This window comes from Populus trichocarpa, chromosome 1 (assembly GCF_000002775.5).
Source record: "Populus trichocarpa isolate Nisqually-1 chromosome 1, P.trichocarpa_v4.1, whole genome shotgun sequence".
Lineage (NCBI taxonomy): Eukaryota > Viridiplantae > Streptophyta > Magnoliopsida > Malpighiales > Salicaceae > Populus > Populus trichocarpa.
The window spans coordinates 30,000,741-30,017,805 of record NC_037285.2 but is presented as its reverse complement, the minus strand read 5'-3'; the positions used below and the strand labels follow the sequence as shown (position 1 = coordinate 30,017,805).

Here is a 17,065-nt window from a genome sequence, read left to right as displayed (position 1 = left end):
GGTCTTTTGGCATTGACTTAGGCAAGATAAGTTAATTCTTCTTGCCATCTTTACATCTGTCTCTGAATCAGTTATGCCTCTCATTGTTGCTTCATCTACTACTCATAAGCACGATCCAAGTTGCAATGATTGTAAGCCAATCATTCATGTACTCATGTTATGCAACTTAAGAAGAGTTTAACTCTTATTTAGAGAGAGTCTTACTTGGTCTCGAAATATCTTCATGCCATCAAGGTTATTGTTGATAAACTTGCAATGATTGACTTTCTCATCTTAGCAGATGACATAACTTTTTATGTTCTCAGTAGTCTTGGCTTTGACTTTCATGATATTGTAACACTTATTTGAAATCATGAGTCTTCTCTTACCTTTGAAGAGCTTTATGATATGCTAGTTTCTCACTAAAGCTATTTAAAACATATTAAAGCTTCAAACTCCATCATTATTGCTACTGCAAACAGTACTCAATATCGTCCCATAAATTCCAAATTCAACCGCAACCAACGCTTTAACAATTGTTCCTCTAGACAACATCGCACCAACTATAATCGTAATGGTCGTAGAGAACGGTATAGTAAGCCCCAAATTATTTGCTAATTATGTGACAAAGTGGGACACTTAGCCAAGACTTGATGTGTGGTTCTAATAACAAGTCTATGAATTGTGCAACTAGCAGTGGGTCTAATAATAAGAAGTGGCTTGTGACTCAGCTGCTTCTCACAACATTACATTTGATCTTGCCTATTTATCTGTTCACTGGGAGTATGATGGCACTGATGAAGTTGTCATTGGAGATGGCTCAGGTTTGCAAGTCACACATGTAGCTCAATGACTTTTCCCTCTTTCTCGAAACCTTTTAAACTAACTAATATTCTTTATGTTCCTAATATTCACCAGAATATAACTTCACCCATTCCAATAATGTTTTTATTGACTTTCACCCATTTTATTTTCTTGTGAAGGATCAAAGCATGGGGGCGACTCTTTTTCATGATAAATGTCATGATGGTGTTTATCCAATGCCGATGACTTTCTCTTCTATCAAGTCTTTTGTTTTAGCATTTGTTGGTGAACGAACAACATCTGACATTTGGTATAGGCAATTTGGGCATCCATCAAATAAAATTGTTGATTTGATTATTCATCGTTTTCTCTTCAAACTATAGTGTCTCGTCCTTCCTTACCATCACTTTGTTCTACTTGTCAATGCAATAAAAGTCATAAATTGCCTTTTTTTCTTATACTTCTCTTATTAGTACCCATCCCCTTGAAGACATCTATATAGATCTTTAGGGGTCTGCATCTTCAACTTCAATTGATGGATTTTGTTTTTATGTGTTATTTGTTAATCACTTTACCAAGTATTGTTGGTAATTTCCAATTCATAGAAAAAGTGATGTTTGCTCCATCTTGTGTCAGTTAATTAAAAGGATTACTTGGAAAACAATTTTGTTTTCAAATTAAGCGTTTATACTCTGATAATGGAGGGGGGAATATAATGCTCTTCACAACTATCTTTCTTCTAATTCCATTAGTTGGCTAACCACAACTCCTCATGCACCTCAACAAAATTGTATTAGTGAATGTCGTCATCGTCATATTATTGAAACAAGACTAACTCTATTAAGTCAAGCAAGTCTTCCTTCATCTTATTGGTCCTATACTTTTCAAATAACGGTTTATTTGATAAATCGTAAGTCTATTTTTGTTTTACAAAATAAAAGTCCTTTCGAGTGTCTATTTGGTCGCTTACTAGATTATAAAAAAAAATAAGCAATTTGGCTGTTAGTGTTATTCATGGCTAAAACCTTATACCACGAGTAAACTATATTCAAAATCCATGCCTTGTTTGTTTCTCGGTTACTCAATCTCATAAAATGCTTATAAATATATGGACTTTAATTCATCTGTATTTAGTTGTCTCGGCATGTCATTTTTTATGAATGTAATTTTTTTTTTCAACCTCTGCCCATGTTACTATATGCCTTCTCTGTCAGTTTCAGGTGCTAATACATAAGATCTTACTATGCTAGTGGTGCCTCGCATTGGAATGATACATTTCTCTGCTACCATCGTGACAAAAGTTCTCATGCAGCTTCATCTTTATCTTTAACCTATAAACATCTACCAACCTGCCGTACTTGTAGATGTCGTACTTGTAGCTTCATTAACAATAAACTAAAACTGCTCAGTGTTTCACTATGCAAGTCCACAGTGAAACGCTGAGCAGTCTTCTTCTTTTTCTTTTTCTTTTTTTTTTCTTTTTTTTTTCTTTTTTTATTTTTTTCTGTTTTTTTCTGTTTTTTTTTTCTATGCCTTTATGGGTTTTTTTTTGCTTTTTTCTTTGTGTATTTTTCTTTTAATGAAATTTTTTTGTTTAATTTAGTTTGTTAATGTTAATTTTTTTATTTAGTTATCAGATTTTCATAACATGGATCCCGGGTTTGACGGGTTAACCTGGTTTGACGAGTTAACCCGAATTTTTTTTATTTTCTTTTTAATTAATAACATATACTAAAACTGTTCAGTGTTTCACTATGCAGTCCACAGTGAAACGCTAAGCAATTTTTTTTTCGTTTTTAATTTTTTTTCTCACTATGCAAGTCCACAGGGAAAAGCTGAGCAGTCTTCTTCTTTTTATTTTTTTTCATTTTTTTTCGTTTTTTTCTATTTTTTTTTTTTTTGTTTTCTATGCCTTTATGGGTTTTTTTTTTTTGCTTTTTTCTTTGTGTATTTTTCTTTTAATGAATTTTTTTTGTTTAATTTAGTTTGTTAATGTTAATTTTTTTAATTTAGTTATCAGATTTTCATAACACGGATCCCGGGTTTGACGGGTTAACCTGGTTTGACGAGTTAACCCGAATTTTTTTTCTTTTTAGTTAATAACATATACTAAAACTGTTCAGTGTTTCACTGTGCAGTCCACAGTGAAACGCTAAGCTATTTTTAATTTTTTTTCTGTTTTATTTATTTTATTTTTTTGCTTTTTTATGCCTTTATGGTTTTTTTTTTGGGTTTTTTTCTCTCTGTTTTTTTTTTCTTTTAATGAATTGTTTTTGTTTAATTTAGTTTGTTAATGTTAATTTTTTTTTTAGTTATCAGACTTTCATGACACGGATCCCGGGTTTGACGGGTTAATTTGGTTTGACAAGTTAACCTGGAATTTTTTTTTTCTTTTTTTAAAGTTTGACGAGTTAACCCGGAATTTGTTTTTTGTTTTTTTTCTTTTTAATTAATTTTTTTTGTTTAGTTTTTTTTTAATGTTAAATTTCTTTCTATTTAATTATCAGACTTTCATGACACGTATCCCGGGCTTGATGGGTTAACCCGTCAATTTTTTTTTCTATTTAGTTATCAAACTTTCATGAAGCAAATCCCAGGTTTGACGGGTTAACCTGGTTTGAAGGGTTAACCTAGTTAATTCAGATTTTTTTTCTTTTTCTTCATTAGTTTTTTTTCTTCCTGTTGGTTTTTTTTTCTTTGTTTTTTTTAATTAATTTATTTAATTATCACACTTTTATGACACGACCTTGCAGCCAGACCTACATTCAAAACTCTTGGGTCCGGTGTTGTAGCCAGACTCACTTAAACTTGAGTCATGTAAGTTTAATATTATTATTAATATTATAAATATTACTCTTGGGTCAAGCGTTGCAGCTAAACCAAAGGCTCTTGAGCATATCTTTGCAGAAAGACCCAACACTCTTAGATCTTAGCCTTTTTGATATTTTTTATGCAAGAAAAAAAATTTAACCCGTGGCGTGTGCCTTTGTTTTTTTTTTTTCTCTTTTCCTTTTTAAGCCTTTTACTGTAGATTGCACAATACAGTTCACAGTGAAAAAGCTAATGCCTTTAGTTTTTTTTTTTTAGTTTTTTTTTTAATTTAGTTTTTTAATATTAAATTTTTTCTATTTAATTATCAGACTTTCATGACATGGATCCCAGGTTTGACGGGTTAACCCAGTTTATTCAGATTTTTTTCTTTTTCTTCATTAGTTTTTTTCTTCCTGTAGGTTTTTTTTCTCTTTGCTTTTTCCTTTTTAATTAATCTTTTTTTTAATTTATTTCATTAATAATAATTCATTTTTCTATTTAGTTATCACACTTTTATGACACGAATTCCAGGTTTGACGGGTTAACCTGATTTGGCGGGTTAACCAAGTTGATTCAGATTTTTTTTATTTTTCCTCATTAGTTTTGTTCTTTCGATTTCATCTTTTAATATTGTATGTAGTCCACAGTGAAAAGGCTAAAGCCTTTAGTTTTTTTTTTTTTTTGCTCTTTTTCATGCCTTTCACTGTGGACTGCACAGTGCAGTCCACGGTAAAAAAGCTGATGCCTTTTTTTTTTCTTTTTAATTAATTTTTTTATCTAGTTTGTTGATATTAAATTTTTTTCTATTTAGTTATCAAACTTTTATGACACGGATCTCAGGTTTAACGGGTTAACCCAGTTAATTTAGATTTTTTCTTTTTCTTTTTCTTCATTAGTTTTTTTCTTCTTATAAGTTTTTTTTCTTTTATTGTTTCTTTTTATTTAATATTTTTTATTTAATTTAGTTCATCAATATTAAATTTTTTTCTATTTAGTTATCTACTGATGCCTTTAGTTTTTCTTTTTTTTTTTTCTTTTTGTTTTTTTGTTGTTTTTATGCCTTTAACTGTGGACTGCACACTGGAGTCCACAGTGAAAAGGCTGATGCCTTTTTGTTTTTTGTTTTTTTCCTTTTTAATTAATTTTTTTCATTTAATTTAGCTTGTTAATGTTCAATTTTTTTCTATTTAGTTATCAAATTTTCATGATACGGATCCCGGGTTTGACGGGTTAGCCCAGTTAATTTTGTGTTAACCAGTCAATTTTTTTTTCTATTTAGTTATCAAACTTTCACGACATGAATCCAAGGTTTGACGGGTTAACCTTGTTTCAAGGGTTAACCCAGTTAATTCATATTTTTTTTCTTCATTAATTTTTTTCTTCCTTTTGGTTTTTTTTCTTTTTAATTAATCTATTTAATTATCACATTTTTATGACACGACTTTGCAGCCAGACCCACATCCAAGACTATTAGGTCTGGTATTGCAGTCAGACCCACTTAAACTTGGGTCATGCAAGTTTAATATTATTATAAATATTACTCTTGGGTTAGGCGTTGCAGCCACACCCAAGACTCTTGGGTATAGCTTTGCAAAAAGACCTAATACTTTTAGATTTTAAATTTTTTTAATATTTTTTATATAAAAACCATTGACCCGCGGCATTGCGCGGGTCATGTAACTAGTAACAATCTATTCATACTCATACCTCGATTGTCAAGTCTATGAATGATATTCATAAACCCAAACAGCTTTACCTGGTCATAAAATATCCTCTTCCTCAACCTCTAGAGCTCACATGTGTGTCTCAGGCCTTAAAGGATCCGAAGTCGCGAAATGCTATGTCAGAGGAGTTTTATTGAGACTGATGATGATTTTATATCTATAATTCAGCAATTCTGTAAGAACACTCGATGACGGCAAATCACTAAGAACATGCACGCATTGCTTTGAGTGAATGGGACGAACAAGATCCCTTATATGTTTATATATTAGCTACAAATCAAGCCCAAAATGTTACAGATTACAAACAATGGGCTAAGAAATAAATATGTAGACAACAACAAAGAATTACTCGAGCAGTTCACGCGGAATACATAATTCAATGAATGGATTGAACACAAGATATAGTACACCAACAGGAGTATTTTTGTAGAAAATAACTTAAGCCACTCTTCGTGTGCAGCTCTTTGGTGTGTGGATGGCATGAAAATTCGGTTCCTTCGGAATAGTTGCTGACCTCTTCCCCTGTAGTGATTGCCTGGAGACAGTAGAAGCAGAAACTTTGATTTCCAGGGAAGCACTGCTTTTTCTAGGCTTTTCAGCTTCTTTGGGTCTCAAGAATGTTGGCGAGTCTTCCTTTATCACACCTAGTTGACCAGGTATCATAATCGAGAGTGTTTCGTTTGTAATCGATGAGGTCCTGCAAGAGCATAGTGGCTTAATTAGTAGAGGGATTCCAAAATAATTCTACAATTAAAATAAGTTTTTAAAAGTAGAAACTCACTCTTGAGGCCTTGCGACTTTTCTCACAAATGATGATCTGGTCTTCTTCAAGACGTTCCCCAGATTTTGAGCTGCTGTCTTATCCTCGCTATATTTCTTCAGTGGGGCCACAAGCTTCTGTTGTGACGAAACTGTGTGTCTCTGTGGAGCTGAAGATAATTTTCGTCTCGCTCTTTCTTTGTTCTTCAAGCTGGAAGTCTGGTTTTGCTACAAAAAGTATCATAATAGGAGGCTTGAGCCAGTGTCTATATAAACAACCATGGAAAACAAACCTTAATGTTTTTTACTGTTATTTTTACGCTTCAAAAGTAGATAGTCTTACATGTTGTTCCTTCTGTGTTGTGTTTCTTTGCACTTCACATGCTTCCTGAGTGTCATTGGCTGATTCGATTTGTTCAAGGCTCTTGTCATTTCTCTGCAATTAGAATAATAATATCAGTCTAGTTGAACGAATTGCTGACGGCTAAAAGAGCATTTAACTGAAAACTCACTGGCAATGCATTCTGATGTTTTTTCTGTAAATTCCCTCCTGGGAACCTCGTAACTGGTAGGATTTCTTTCAGAGGAGCAGGGTGGAGCTTCTTCTCTGAGGTTGCTTCCTTAAGAATCCCTCTTTCCTATATATAAATTAAGTATTCTCAGATTCTATTAAAAGATTACTATTTCTAAGACGTAGATAGGATAATGAAGTGCATACACCAGTTCTCAGCCGAAAAGGCTTGGGATTTGTAGGCTTAGGTTTTCTATGTTTTAGTTCTTGAGCACCAGTGGCATGAGTAACGAAGCTCTCTTTGGATGGCTTCCTCTTTGCTTTGGCTATCTGCATCATTTCCGTATTCACAAAGAAATCACAAACAGAAAGGAAAAAGAAAGAAAGAAAGTGATAAAAATATCCAGAAAGAGGAATGCAAGTTCCTGAAAGAGGAGTAAGTGACCTTTTGAGTGCTCTTCACACTCTCATGCTTGCTAAGGATTTGTCTTTTCAAGTGACCAGTATTGAGATCCATTTCTCTGAAAATCCAAAATTCATTGATAAGTGATGGCCAAAAGTATCTAACAACATCCTATAAAGACCGATGAAATTATTGAAATGAGTTTACTCACCTGTTATCATCAGAGGCTGAAGCATTTTCCTTATTGTCGCTCCCAATGGCTTCTCTGTCATTTTCCTTTTCATCTGAGATGAAAATATGTTTACTATCATTACTCTCCATGGGACCATCAATGCCATTATCCATACTCGAGTTCCTTTTGTCTTCTTTGCCATTTCTTTCATTGGTACCATTGCCATCTTCTCTTGAAGCTACAAGTTTGGGAACATCATTTTCTCCCAAGCCCCTCTCGTGGATCCGGGAATAAAGTCTTTGATTTGGCTCATTGCATCCCGGGGTATTTGCCTTGGCATCTGACAAGGCTTCAACTTTGTTCTCAACCATCGATGCTTCTATTTTTACAGTTGTTAAGGGCCCTTCAAGGGCATCATTTCCTTCATCACATTTAGCATTATAGCAGGCGCCAGGAAAACCATTTCTTGATTTCTCCTCAATCTCCATGTCAATGAAATCATTTTCAGCCCCTTCTCGAGGCATGGGACCATGACACTGCTTTGAGTTCTTTCCCTTGTTCTTTTTCATCACACATTTGAAAGATTTGGATTCCTTTCCCTTACAATTTTGAGAAAGTAGTCCATCATAAACTCTGCTTTTAACCTCTCGTCCTCGTGGTTGTTTCCTTGGAGCATTTGAAGGCAATTGTCTATTACACACCAAAGCATGCTTCTTTCCATCAGCGATCTCAAGATTCTTTATACCTGCACATATTTTCTTGACAGTTGTATCCAATTCAATTGAAGTCTTTGTCCTCGTTGACTTCTTAGGTGAAAATAATGCCTTCGCTACCACTCTACTATTTGGCACTGCAACGGCTGTTGCTTTCGGATTCCTAACACTACAGAATGCATCAGGATTTGACAGTCGCTTTTTGTTCCTTGGAGTTGTCAGAGCCTTGGATACAACAGATTGCTTTGCCCTCACATTTGGGGTTGTATTTTGTTTAGCAAGGGATTTGACTCTCACTTTGGGATCAACCATTCTTTTAGATATCGAGGAAATGAGGGCCAATCTTGATACTCGAGGTTTTGAAGATTTTGCTGGAACTGTCTGGGGACATTTAATATTGGCACTATCACATACAAATAGTAAATCGTGTTAGTACAAATCCAGTTAGAGCAATAAGAGAAGACATTAAATATACCTTGAATCCTTTCTGTACAGTGCTCTCCGAAGCCGTATGTTGGGACTCCTTGCAGCCATAACCTGCATGACTCAATAACTTACTGTCTAATTCTAAATTGATCTACTGTAGAAACCATCATTACTGCAGAAAAGAAAGTGATAGCTAACCCGTAAAACAAATTTTTTGTAGATTGCTTCAGAATCCATTTCTTCTTCATGCTTTTGTTCACATCCTACAGCAAAGGCACATAGGATGCAGATAGAGAAATTCAAAATCTAGCATTTGAAGTCGCTCACAAAAAATAAAATGAAAAAAAATAACCCGCTGATATAATCAAATACGCAATTGAAAAGTATAGAATGCAGCTCATTTAGAATAATTCTGGAGTAGAATTGCAGTGGATTTGAATTAAATTATTATTGAATTCACTTGTATGCAAGTATGTAAGGAGTTAGAAACGAACTGGTATGATTTTGTAGATATTTACAATGAACCTTTGACCTTTCTTTTCTTTCCTTTTCTTGATCAAAACATACGAACAACAAGCCCCATTCATGCTAATCAAGTCCTCAAAATTGAGAATTTGGTCATTGCATGATAGGGCCCTGCCAAGTAGTGGATCAATCAACACGAATCTATCATAACATGATGCTTGAAAAGGCAAAAACTACATAGAATTCACTCCAGTTCTATCACCTTTCTTCATTTCCTTATCTGGTATATCTATTTAGCTTTTTAATTGAGTTCAAAAGGTTAAGAAATAAAATTTCATATGGAACGGATTTATGTTGATTTATTCATTGCATGGTGGATCTCACTACGCAAAGGAGACGCCCCTCCCGCATCCAATCCAAAGATGCAGGTTGCACACGTCCATTGAATGCGCTGGGCTTCATTACTTGCAAGTGACTGTAGCATTTCTCTTAACAACAATTAAACTAGGTTTAGTTTAAGGGTAAAAATCTTGTTATTGCAAAAAAAAAAAAAGGTTCTGTGGCAAGTTCACTTGATCTTTAATTAAAAAATTATCTGAAAGTACAAATCCAATTACGAGATAGTAAAAGACAAACAATGAACAGCACGAATTGGACCCAATTCTATTCTACCAAGCATGACGTTGCATACTTAATTCAAGTAATGTTATCCAGGATAATTCCAACTCCAGCTCCACTTTATGACTCTAAGCAATCTGAAAAGAAGTCAGATTTCTACAAGTAGAGAATCTCTTTCTTTTTAATATGTTCAAAACAAGATACACCAAGCAAGCAAAAGAAGTGGCATGGCATGCCATAAAGTGATTCATAGTTTGGATTGAGTTCCACACAATTCTTAACAAATCTGGTAATCAACAGACATTAATTAAACTTAAAAAAAAATTAAATGCAGCCCATAATCCTATTTTAACAGACGGTATTGAATTAATTGTGCTCTTGCTCTCTTAATTAACGTCATGAAGGAGACCGTAACCTCCTCCATCTTTAAGAGCCCTGTCCAGGCCTCATCCATCAGATGTTAAACGACAAGTCAAGTCATCGACCGTTCATGATAGAGCTTCAGGTTTGCAGTAATTAGAGAAAAGAAGAAAACAAAGTTGAATTTACAAGATTTACCAACACGCAAGCAGAACCAATATCGGTCATCGCCCGGGTGGTAGTGATCGGGAGCGTTAAGGTCCACGAACTTCGGCGCCTCGATGTTCTCGTAGAAGTCTTCTTCGCCGTTGGTTTTCAAACACTGAGATTCTTCTTCCATTTTCTCAGAGAGAGAGAGGACAGCAGAGAGAGGGAGAGGAGCGTGTTTTTTGCGTTTGTGTGTGTAAGGAAGATTGGAGCTGTGTTGAGAAGAATCTGTTGGATCGGTAATGGTGAGAGGATCGAGACGACTTTAAAAATAAAAATAAAAAAACGAACGCTTTCTTTCCTCTCTTACTGTAAGTAGCCGTTGGGAAAGGTACAAATTCTGACAGACACGATTGTCATAATAACTGATTCTCGTGTCTATTTTCGTCCAATCGAATAAGTATCAGACGACTGCAACCCGGCCCAGACAAGACCAGAAACACGGCCTTCCAGGGGCCCACAGTTTCATCTATCAAGTCCAGCCCAGTCCAGCCCATCTTTCTCTTGATTTTTTATTCTCTTAAGCACCATAAAGATATTAAATTAAAAAAATCATACATGGATTAGCTACGGGCGGGAAAAATGCATGGTGGTATTGCCTACGGGTTAGATATATTACAGGTAATGTATATTTACTTTGAAATTATTAAACACCTCTTGTATATTTAAATAAATAAATAAAGCCACTTGAGCCCAGCTTATTCTGCCCAATTCTTTTTGTCTTTTTGGTCATAGTAATTTAGATAGAATCTCCATCCCCTCTGAATAGTTAAGCAATAGAAAGTTAAAATCCTTGCCAAATGCAAGCAAACGGCTAAACTATGTTTTGTTTTTCTTTACCATTAAATAAACCGAGGCATTGCACCTCACAAGCCATATCTAAAGCCTTAGGCATTACCGTCCTCAACAACTCGGCATTCCACCTTTTTATCATCCCGACAACAGATAGTTTTTCTCAGGGTTGTCCTGCAATGTCTACAGTGTGGTTATCCAAAGAGATTGGGAAAGCACAGTTGAAGGACTGGTCATAAACCAATCAGGCGGCCCCTCACAATGAATAGTAAAAGCACCGGCAACATAGACATTCCAAAGTTATTCAACGTAAGTTATTCAACGTTCACAATTTAAATCCTGTAATTATACAACCTGCTTTCCTGTGGGATGCAAACCATGGTGATGAAATGTGACATGTTTTATTCAAGGAATTTATTCGTGTGAGCTTGATCCACCTCCTTTCACGGTCCATTCTTGATGATGTTTTTGAGTTTCTCATTTGCAGCCACAAGCTCTGCGGTTATTCCTGGTTCATTAGCAGAATGCCCTGCGTCTGGGACAACCTGTCCAAGGTGATTTCATATGGTAACTAGTTCAAATCTGAGGAAAGCTGAAAATAAAGCCATGGAGAAAAAATGCATAATCCCATGATCCATTCTTAACATGAGATCTGCTCTATGCGTCAATCCAATGTCATCATCTATCAAGATTATCAGTTGAAATAGTACATGCATAACTAGCCCATCCAATAATTCAAATAGTAATGCATTGCATTACAATTAGATGTAGTTGTTATATGTGCTGCAAAACATTAAGAATACTGAATGAAAAAATCCAGCAGCTTAGAGAAGTTCTCCTACCTTTAGATCTGCCTCTGGCCATGCCTTATGAAGATCCCAAGCAGACATCATAGGACAGCAGACATCATATCTCCCCTGCAACATAATTCAACTATGTTAAACAATAAATGTTTCACGCCTTTAAAAATGCAGCAAACGTTATCAAATCACGTGTTGGATCATAAATTCTACGGTTTTATGTTTCAAAATTCACCTGACAATTTAACTGGTCTAAGAAATCAATCTAGAATGAGATTGAACTAAGATTGGTAATTGGATCATTATAATCGTGAGTTTACCAGCATTGTTAATGAGTTCAAAATTGAAAGGGATTACGAGTTTTTGATATGATAACGGAAGTAACCGCTTCTCTCGTGCTGCGTTCCTCATATGCTGTTATTTACCAAATCTATAGTTGTCGCTTGTAATTTCTCTTCACCTCAATTTCTCCACCTCCTCTCCTCTCGATCATCCCATTTCCACTCTCTATGATTTAAAAGTCTTCAATCATTATCACTTACTTTTATTCTGAACCGTGTGAGTTAAAACTAAGAATAAGAAGAGGGATGAGAACAATCGAGTAAAAAGAGTGGTTAATAAAGTCTAGAAAAACAAAGCAAAGGGGCACGCTTTTAGAAGATTTCGGGCACTTTAATGGAGTTATGGTGGAAAAACCAATGGTTGAGAAGATAAAGAAAGAAACCACATGATTTAATAATGTTGGACTGTTGCATATTTGACCAAATGATTCTAAAAATATGAAGTGAAGAACAGCCCTTCCATGGGCTTGATTGTTTATGGGCCAAATTAAGGATTAATTTTATGGCCTTGATCAGTACCTTATTTGGTATATAACTGTGTTTTATTACCAAGCTGAATTTTCTAGAAAAACTCTCTTTATATGTGGCTTACTCATCTGAATTTAGTATTTTAGTACTCATAAAAATATAGATAAGAAGTGTGCGAATAAGAATCGAAGATAGAGATTGAGTGTAGGAAGAATAAGTAGCACTTTTTAACTTATTGTCGTTATTATATTCATAGTTTTAAAACATAATTTTAGTTGTTGGTAAATCAGAAGATTCTTCAGACCCTCGATCGATCCTTATTAATAATAAAATATATATATATATATATATATATATATATAACCTTGGATTCAGTGACCACAAAATAATTGAATTTTGACAAAGTGATCAAATTGCAAGGATTGATCAAAACATAGGATGTTAACAGAATCATATCAGAGAGCACATTATGTATGGTTTCATTTAGCACATGAAAATCATTTATTTGTCTGAAAAGATCACTCGTTTTCCAAACAAAGCACATAAAATGATTGATCAAAACATAGGATGTTAACAGAATCATATCAGAGAGCACATTATGTATGGTTTCATTTAGCACATGAAAATCATTTATTTGTCTGAAAAGATCACTCGTTTTCCAAACAAAGCACATAAAATGACAGTAGAGATAAAGGTAACACATACCTGTACAATTGTAGTGTTGATGTGTCTTATTTTATCAACATTTTCTAATAGGAAAGAATCTGAAGGAAAAAACCCCTTGTTCACAAAGTAATGATTTTCAATCCTTGCAAATGCCTGAATAGAATGAAACAAGCAGGGACACATAAAAAAATTCAACAATCATGTCCACAATTCAAATTTCAAACATCTTAAAAACAAAAAAAAATTTAGCAGTGATGAATTATTTATCTCAATCTGCTATGGTGAATTGAATTAAAAATTGAGAAAAAAGATGACAGATTCTCAGCACTATATCAAATTTAAGTAAACGCTGGAAGCAACTATATTATAGAGAAGTTACAAGGTTGAAATGCTTTGGTTCTCAACAATAACACACGAACTTTTCACTCTGCATTTGAGCAACAACTGAAGAAATATGTCAGTGAGTTCACTTTTCTTGTGCAGTATCATGGGGCATTTTAGTTTCTCCTTTCCTACTCTACAACAGTAGACTAAAGGAAATCTCAAGGAAGACATGTTTTGATGTCTCGTTGATGGAACAACACAGAAGCCTATAATAATTGATGCTAGATTGACTTACCAAGGAAAAAATATCATCATCCCCTCTCTTGACAGTCTCTTCATTTGGAAGAAGATGGGCAGTCATCATTTCCCATTTGGTCCATGCTCTTGCAGCTGCATACTAAGAAATTATGAGGGTAATGCATTCATTATTTCTATTGTAAGCACCCACTATCAGTGTAATCGAAGGACATGCACTTGATTCTCAACATATTTTAAAACTTGTGCATGCTCAAGTGTCAAGATCAGATAAATGGTCATGGTTTTCATATACAAATGTAAAAATTAGTGTTGTTGTTGTTGTTGAAACTAGACCGACACAATTTTTAGATATAAAATCAGTAAAAAAAAACAGGTAGTAACTTACTTGTGTTTCCAAATCATCAGAGTTTAATCTCTTGCTGTAAGCATCTATGAAACATCCCCTTTCATTTTCTGGAATAAAATCTCTGAATGACTCCCAAGCTGCATGGCAAGAGTCAGCTAAATATATAAGAAACTTCAAAAACACTTGTGCATGCTCAATAAAAAGAACCAGAGTTTTAAATTACTGGGCACAAATCAACAAAGCATTTCAAAGCAAGCTAATAAACATTATTGTGCATGGTTTCTGAAACAAAGACCAGCCACAGCAGTTCCACAGTCCTCCTAATAAACATTGAAATTACCTTAAATTATAAAATATAGTATCTAAGAATTGGAGGAATGCAATCACAACCTCCCTGCATGTACTGTAGGATGGAATAATAAGAGAAATAATCATCATCATGACAAGTATTTTAAAAAAAAATCACGAATTAGGCTATCTACGAATTTATTAACATTATCTACATCTCAAAGCATACAGAGATGGAAATGCCAGCTTAAATTACTTATAGCATCTGAGATGGTCATTTTTTTATAAGAATGTGAAAGCTTATTACTGCCAGCGAAAAAATGCTAGCGCACTTTTTCTTGAACACCACAATCCTCTTGCCCTTTGCTACCGCCAGCTAGCCCTTGGGCCTTTTTATTATCTCAACCAATCTATGATGCATATGTTTATGGTTTATCTTGTTATAATAGATCATATAAAGAATAGTATCTAGCATACCATCAGGAAATATAGCAGCAGCACCACCTTCATAAAACCAGTCAATCTCTTTCTTTCGCAAAAGAAAAATCCCTCGAAGGACCAGTCCAGTAACCTTAAAAAAAACACAGAAAAACTATCAAAATATGAATCAGTTCTGCTCCAAACAAAAGTTTATGAAATTTCAATGGCCTGGTTCCTGTTGTTTACGAGTTCCCACCAAAGAAACAGTGTCAGGTTAAAGTAATTACGCACCTTTTCAGGATGTGATTGGCTGTACGCAAGTGCCAGTGTACTTCCCCATGATCCACCAAAAACCTGCACAGTAAGAGAATATAAACATCCAGTTCAACAATTTCACCCCCATTATAGAAAATAGAGTTTTCTTTCCGGATCAACAACTGGACAAAATTTTGACCTGCCATTCCGGAATTTTCAAGTGTTCCCTTAGCTTTTCAATGTCATCAATGAGATCCCAAGTGGTATTTTCCTCCAAGGAAGCATGGGGTGTGCTCTTTCCGGCACCTCGCTAAGGAAACAAAACGAGAAATTAAATTTCAAATTGTAGAGATTAAATGGAGGCTCATAATTTATCATAGTGGATACTAGAATAACAACCTGATCAAACAAAATGATTCTGTAAAATTCAGGATCAAAAAATCTTCGGTTACTCGGTGCAGTTCCTCCTCCTGGGCCCCCATGAAGAAAGACAACGGGCTGCAAAAGGGTAAGGAAATTCCTTTGTTCAAATATTCAGATACCTTTTCATCTACAATTTCTTAAGAGAAACATAGACTCATTCAACCGACTTTTAATAAACTGATCAACTACAACACTACGGAAAAGACTCAAACATATTGCAAAAACTAACATCAGGACAAGGGAAAGACTGCTACTTTCAACATTCATATTCAGCCATGCTAGTGTGTACAGTTTCAATTATCAAAACCCCAACAAACAAAAATACCCAGATCCAAAAAAATACATGAACATGAGAGTTGTATGAATAAAAAATTAAATTTTAGAGACCACGGCCACTTACATGCCCAGAGGGACTTCCTGATTGTTCATAGTAGATTGAGTGAAGATCAGAGACCTTCAAAAAACCAGTCTCATAAGGCTCTATATTTGCATAAAGATTCCTATTTAATTCCACTGACTCCTTGACTGGTTCCATGTACAACCCACTTGCCTGTGATTCACACTTGTAATCAAGATTTCTCACACTTAACAGTAAAGGATTCCTTCTTCCTGCAAAGTTGCACGAAACATTACTAGGATTACAGGTGTTTTCTGTATATAAAAAGTAAAACCTAACGCACACAGAGAGAGTACTTACTGATGGAAAGACAGGAGAGTGAAGGGAGAAGAGGAGTGAGGGAAGGAAGGGGAGGAGGAGGTGCGAAAGAGACGAGTGAACTAGTGAAGCCTAATAAACTCATGATAGTGGGCATATAATAGCAGCGAGGGTAATGTTTTTGGATTAGCTTTAGCTTACAAAGGTATCATGTTCAGATTCCAAGCCCAATTTTTTAAATGAAATATGCCCTTTCTTATTTTAACTCTTTCGGTGATTCTTTTATTATATTATTTTGGCTTTCAATTCTTTTACATCTTATAAGAGGAATCCCAAGTAAAATGTTATTTTACGATTTTGTTTTATAAAAAAAAGTTATTCTTACGGATATTGTAAAAATACTATTTATTGTAATAATATTTTTTTTCATTAGCTTTTTTTCTTTGATTTTTCTAAAATCTATAGTTTTTTATTTGTTTTTTATAAGATTATCATGGTCTTATAACCCATATCATGAGTTTGGCAAGTTCACTCGGGTCAATTTGAATTTTTTTTTTAATTGATTTTTTTTTCAATTACTTCATTTAATATTGGGTTAATTAATAATCATCCGGGTTACTTTTAAACTCATCAAGTCAATCAGGTTATATTATGTTGTTAAAATATTTGTGTATCAAATATATTAAAATACATTTAACTTTTCTAAATAACTTTTTACTATTGGAGTGTATATAAAAAAAACCATGTTTATACTATTCAAAAAATCATATTATTAAATTAGCTCTTCTAAATAGCATATCCTTTTAAAGATGCTCTAACACCTTGCATATGTCTTTTCTTCTTGTTATTATTCTTATTCTTAATTTTGATCTTTTGTATGAAAAGACTAACGAAAGAGTTAGAAGAAAAGCTACAAGAAAAGAAAAACAAATTTTGGCTTTCATCTTTTATTTTTATAGCTTCGAGGGAAGAGCTATATTAGAGAGCCAAAATAACATTTATAAATTAGAGAGCTATTCCTCCTTGTTGGCAAAAAAACTAAAAAACTGATTAAACCTAGAAAACCGGTAAAAAAAT

At 34.2% G+C, this 17,065-nt stretch overlaps 2 protein-coding genes across 4 annotated transcripts; both read right to left on the bottom strand.

Annotated features, from left to right (window-relative positions):
* Positions 1 to 5,517: 5,517 nt before the first annotated feature.
* Positions 5,518 to 10,385, bottom strand: LOC7470773 (uncharacterized). 2 transcript variants are annotated; one of them, XM_024589640.2, is made up of 10 exons: positions 9,944 to 10,385; positions 8,501 to 8,565; positions 8,352 to 8,413; positions 7,203 to 8,279; positions 7,034 to 7,109; positions 6,796 to 6,918; positions 6,590 to 6,715; positions 6,421 to 6,513; positions 6,100 to 6,296; positions 5,518 to 6,015 (listed from the first exon to the last, which is right to left on the bottom strand). In XM_024589640.2, exons 1-10 carry the CDS (start codon positions 10,083 to 10,085, stop codon positions 5,757 to 5,759), a joined length of 2,220 nt encoding a protein of 739 aa, XP_024445408.2. In that variant the 5' UTR covers positions 10,086 to 10,385; the 3' UTR covers positions 5,518 to 5,756. The 2 variants fall into 2 exon arrangements, with proteins under 2 accessions (XP_024445408.2, XP_024445402.2); XM_024589634.2 differs by having other exon boundaries at positions 6,100 to 6,305; positions 9,944 to 10,380.
* Positions 10,386 to 11,006: 621 nt separating this feature from the next.
* Positions 11,007 to 16,199, bottom strand: LOC7470774 (proline iminopeptidase). 2 transcript variants are annotated; one of them, XM_002300262.4, is made up of 11 exons: positions 16,031 to 16,199; positions 15,734 to 15,942; positions 15,310 to 15,408; positions 15,110 to 15,220; positions 14,947 to 15,009; positions 14,713 to 14,806; positions 13,987 to 14,084; positions 13,639 to 13,740; positions 13,059 to 13,172; positions 11,587 to 11,661; positions 11,007 to 11,289 (listed from the first exon to the last, which is right to left on the bottom strand). In XM_002300262.4, exons 1-11 carry the CDS (start codon positions 16,143 to 16,145, stop codon positions 11,188 to 11,190), a joined length of 1,182 nt encoding a protein of 393 aa, XP_002300298.2. In that variant the 5' UTR covers positions 16,146 to 16,199; the 3' UTR covers positions 11,007 to 11,187. The 2 variants fall into 2 exon arrangements, with proteins under 2 accessions (XP_002300298.2, XP_052312476.1); XM_052456516.1 differs by lacking the exons at positions 11,007 to 11,289; positions 11,587 to 11,661 and adding an exon at positions 11,691 to 12,093.
* Positions 16,200 to 17,065: the final 866 nt, after the last annotated feature.

Coding starts and splice junctions, on each gene's coding strand:
- LOC7470774 (XM_002300262.4), bottom strand. CDS start 16,145: ATGCCCACTATCATGAGTTTATTAGGCTTCACTAGTTCACTCGTCTCT. Junction 14,807..14,946: donor GCCAATCACATCCTGAAAAG/GTGCGTAATTAC, acceptor GTTTTTTTTAAG/GTTACTGGACTGGTCCTTCG. Junction 13,741..13,986: donor CTGATGATTTGGAAACACAA/GTAAGTTACTAC, acceptor ATAATTTCTTAG/TATGCAGCTGCAAGAGCATG.
- LOC7470773 (XM_024589634.2), bottom strand. CDS start 10,085: ATGGAAGAAGAATCTCAGTGTTTGAAAACCAACGGCGAAGAAGACTTC. Junction 6,514..6,589: donor AACATCAGAATGCATTGCCA/GTGAGTTTTCAG, acceptor TTCTAATTGCAG/AGAAATGACAAGAGCCTTGA. Junction 6,306..6,420: donor CAACACAGAAGGAACAACAT/GTAAGACTATCT, acceptor TACTTTTTGTAG/CAAAACCAGACTTCCAGCTT.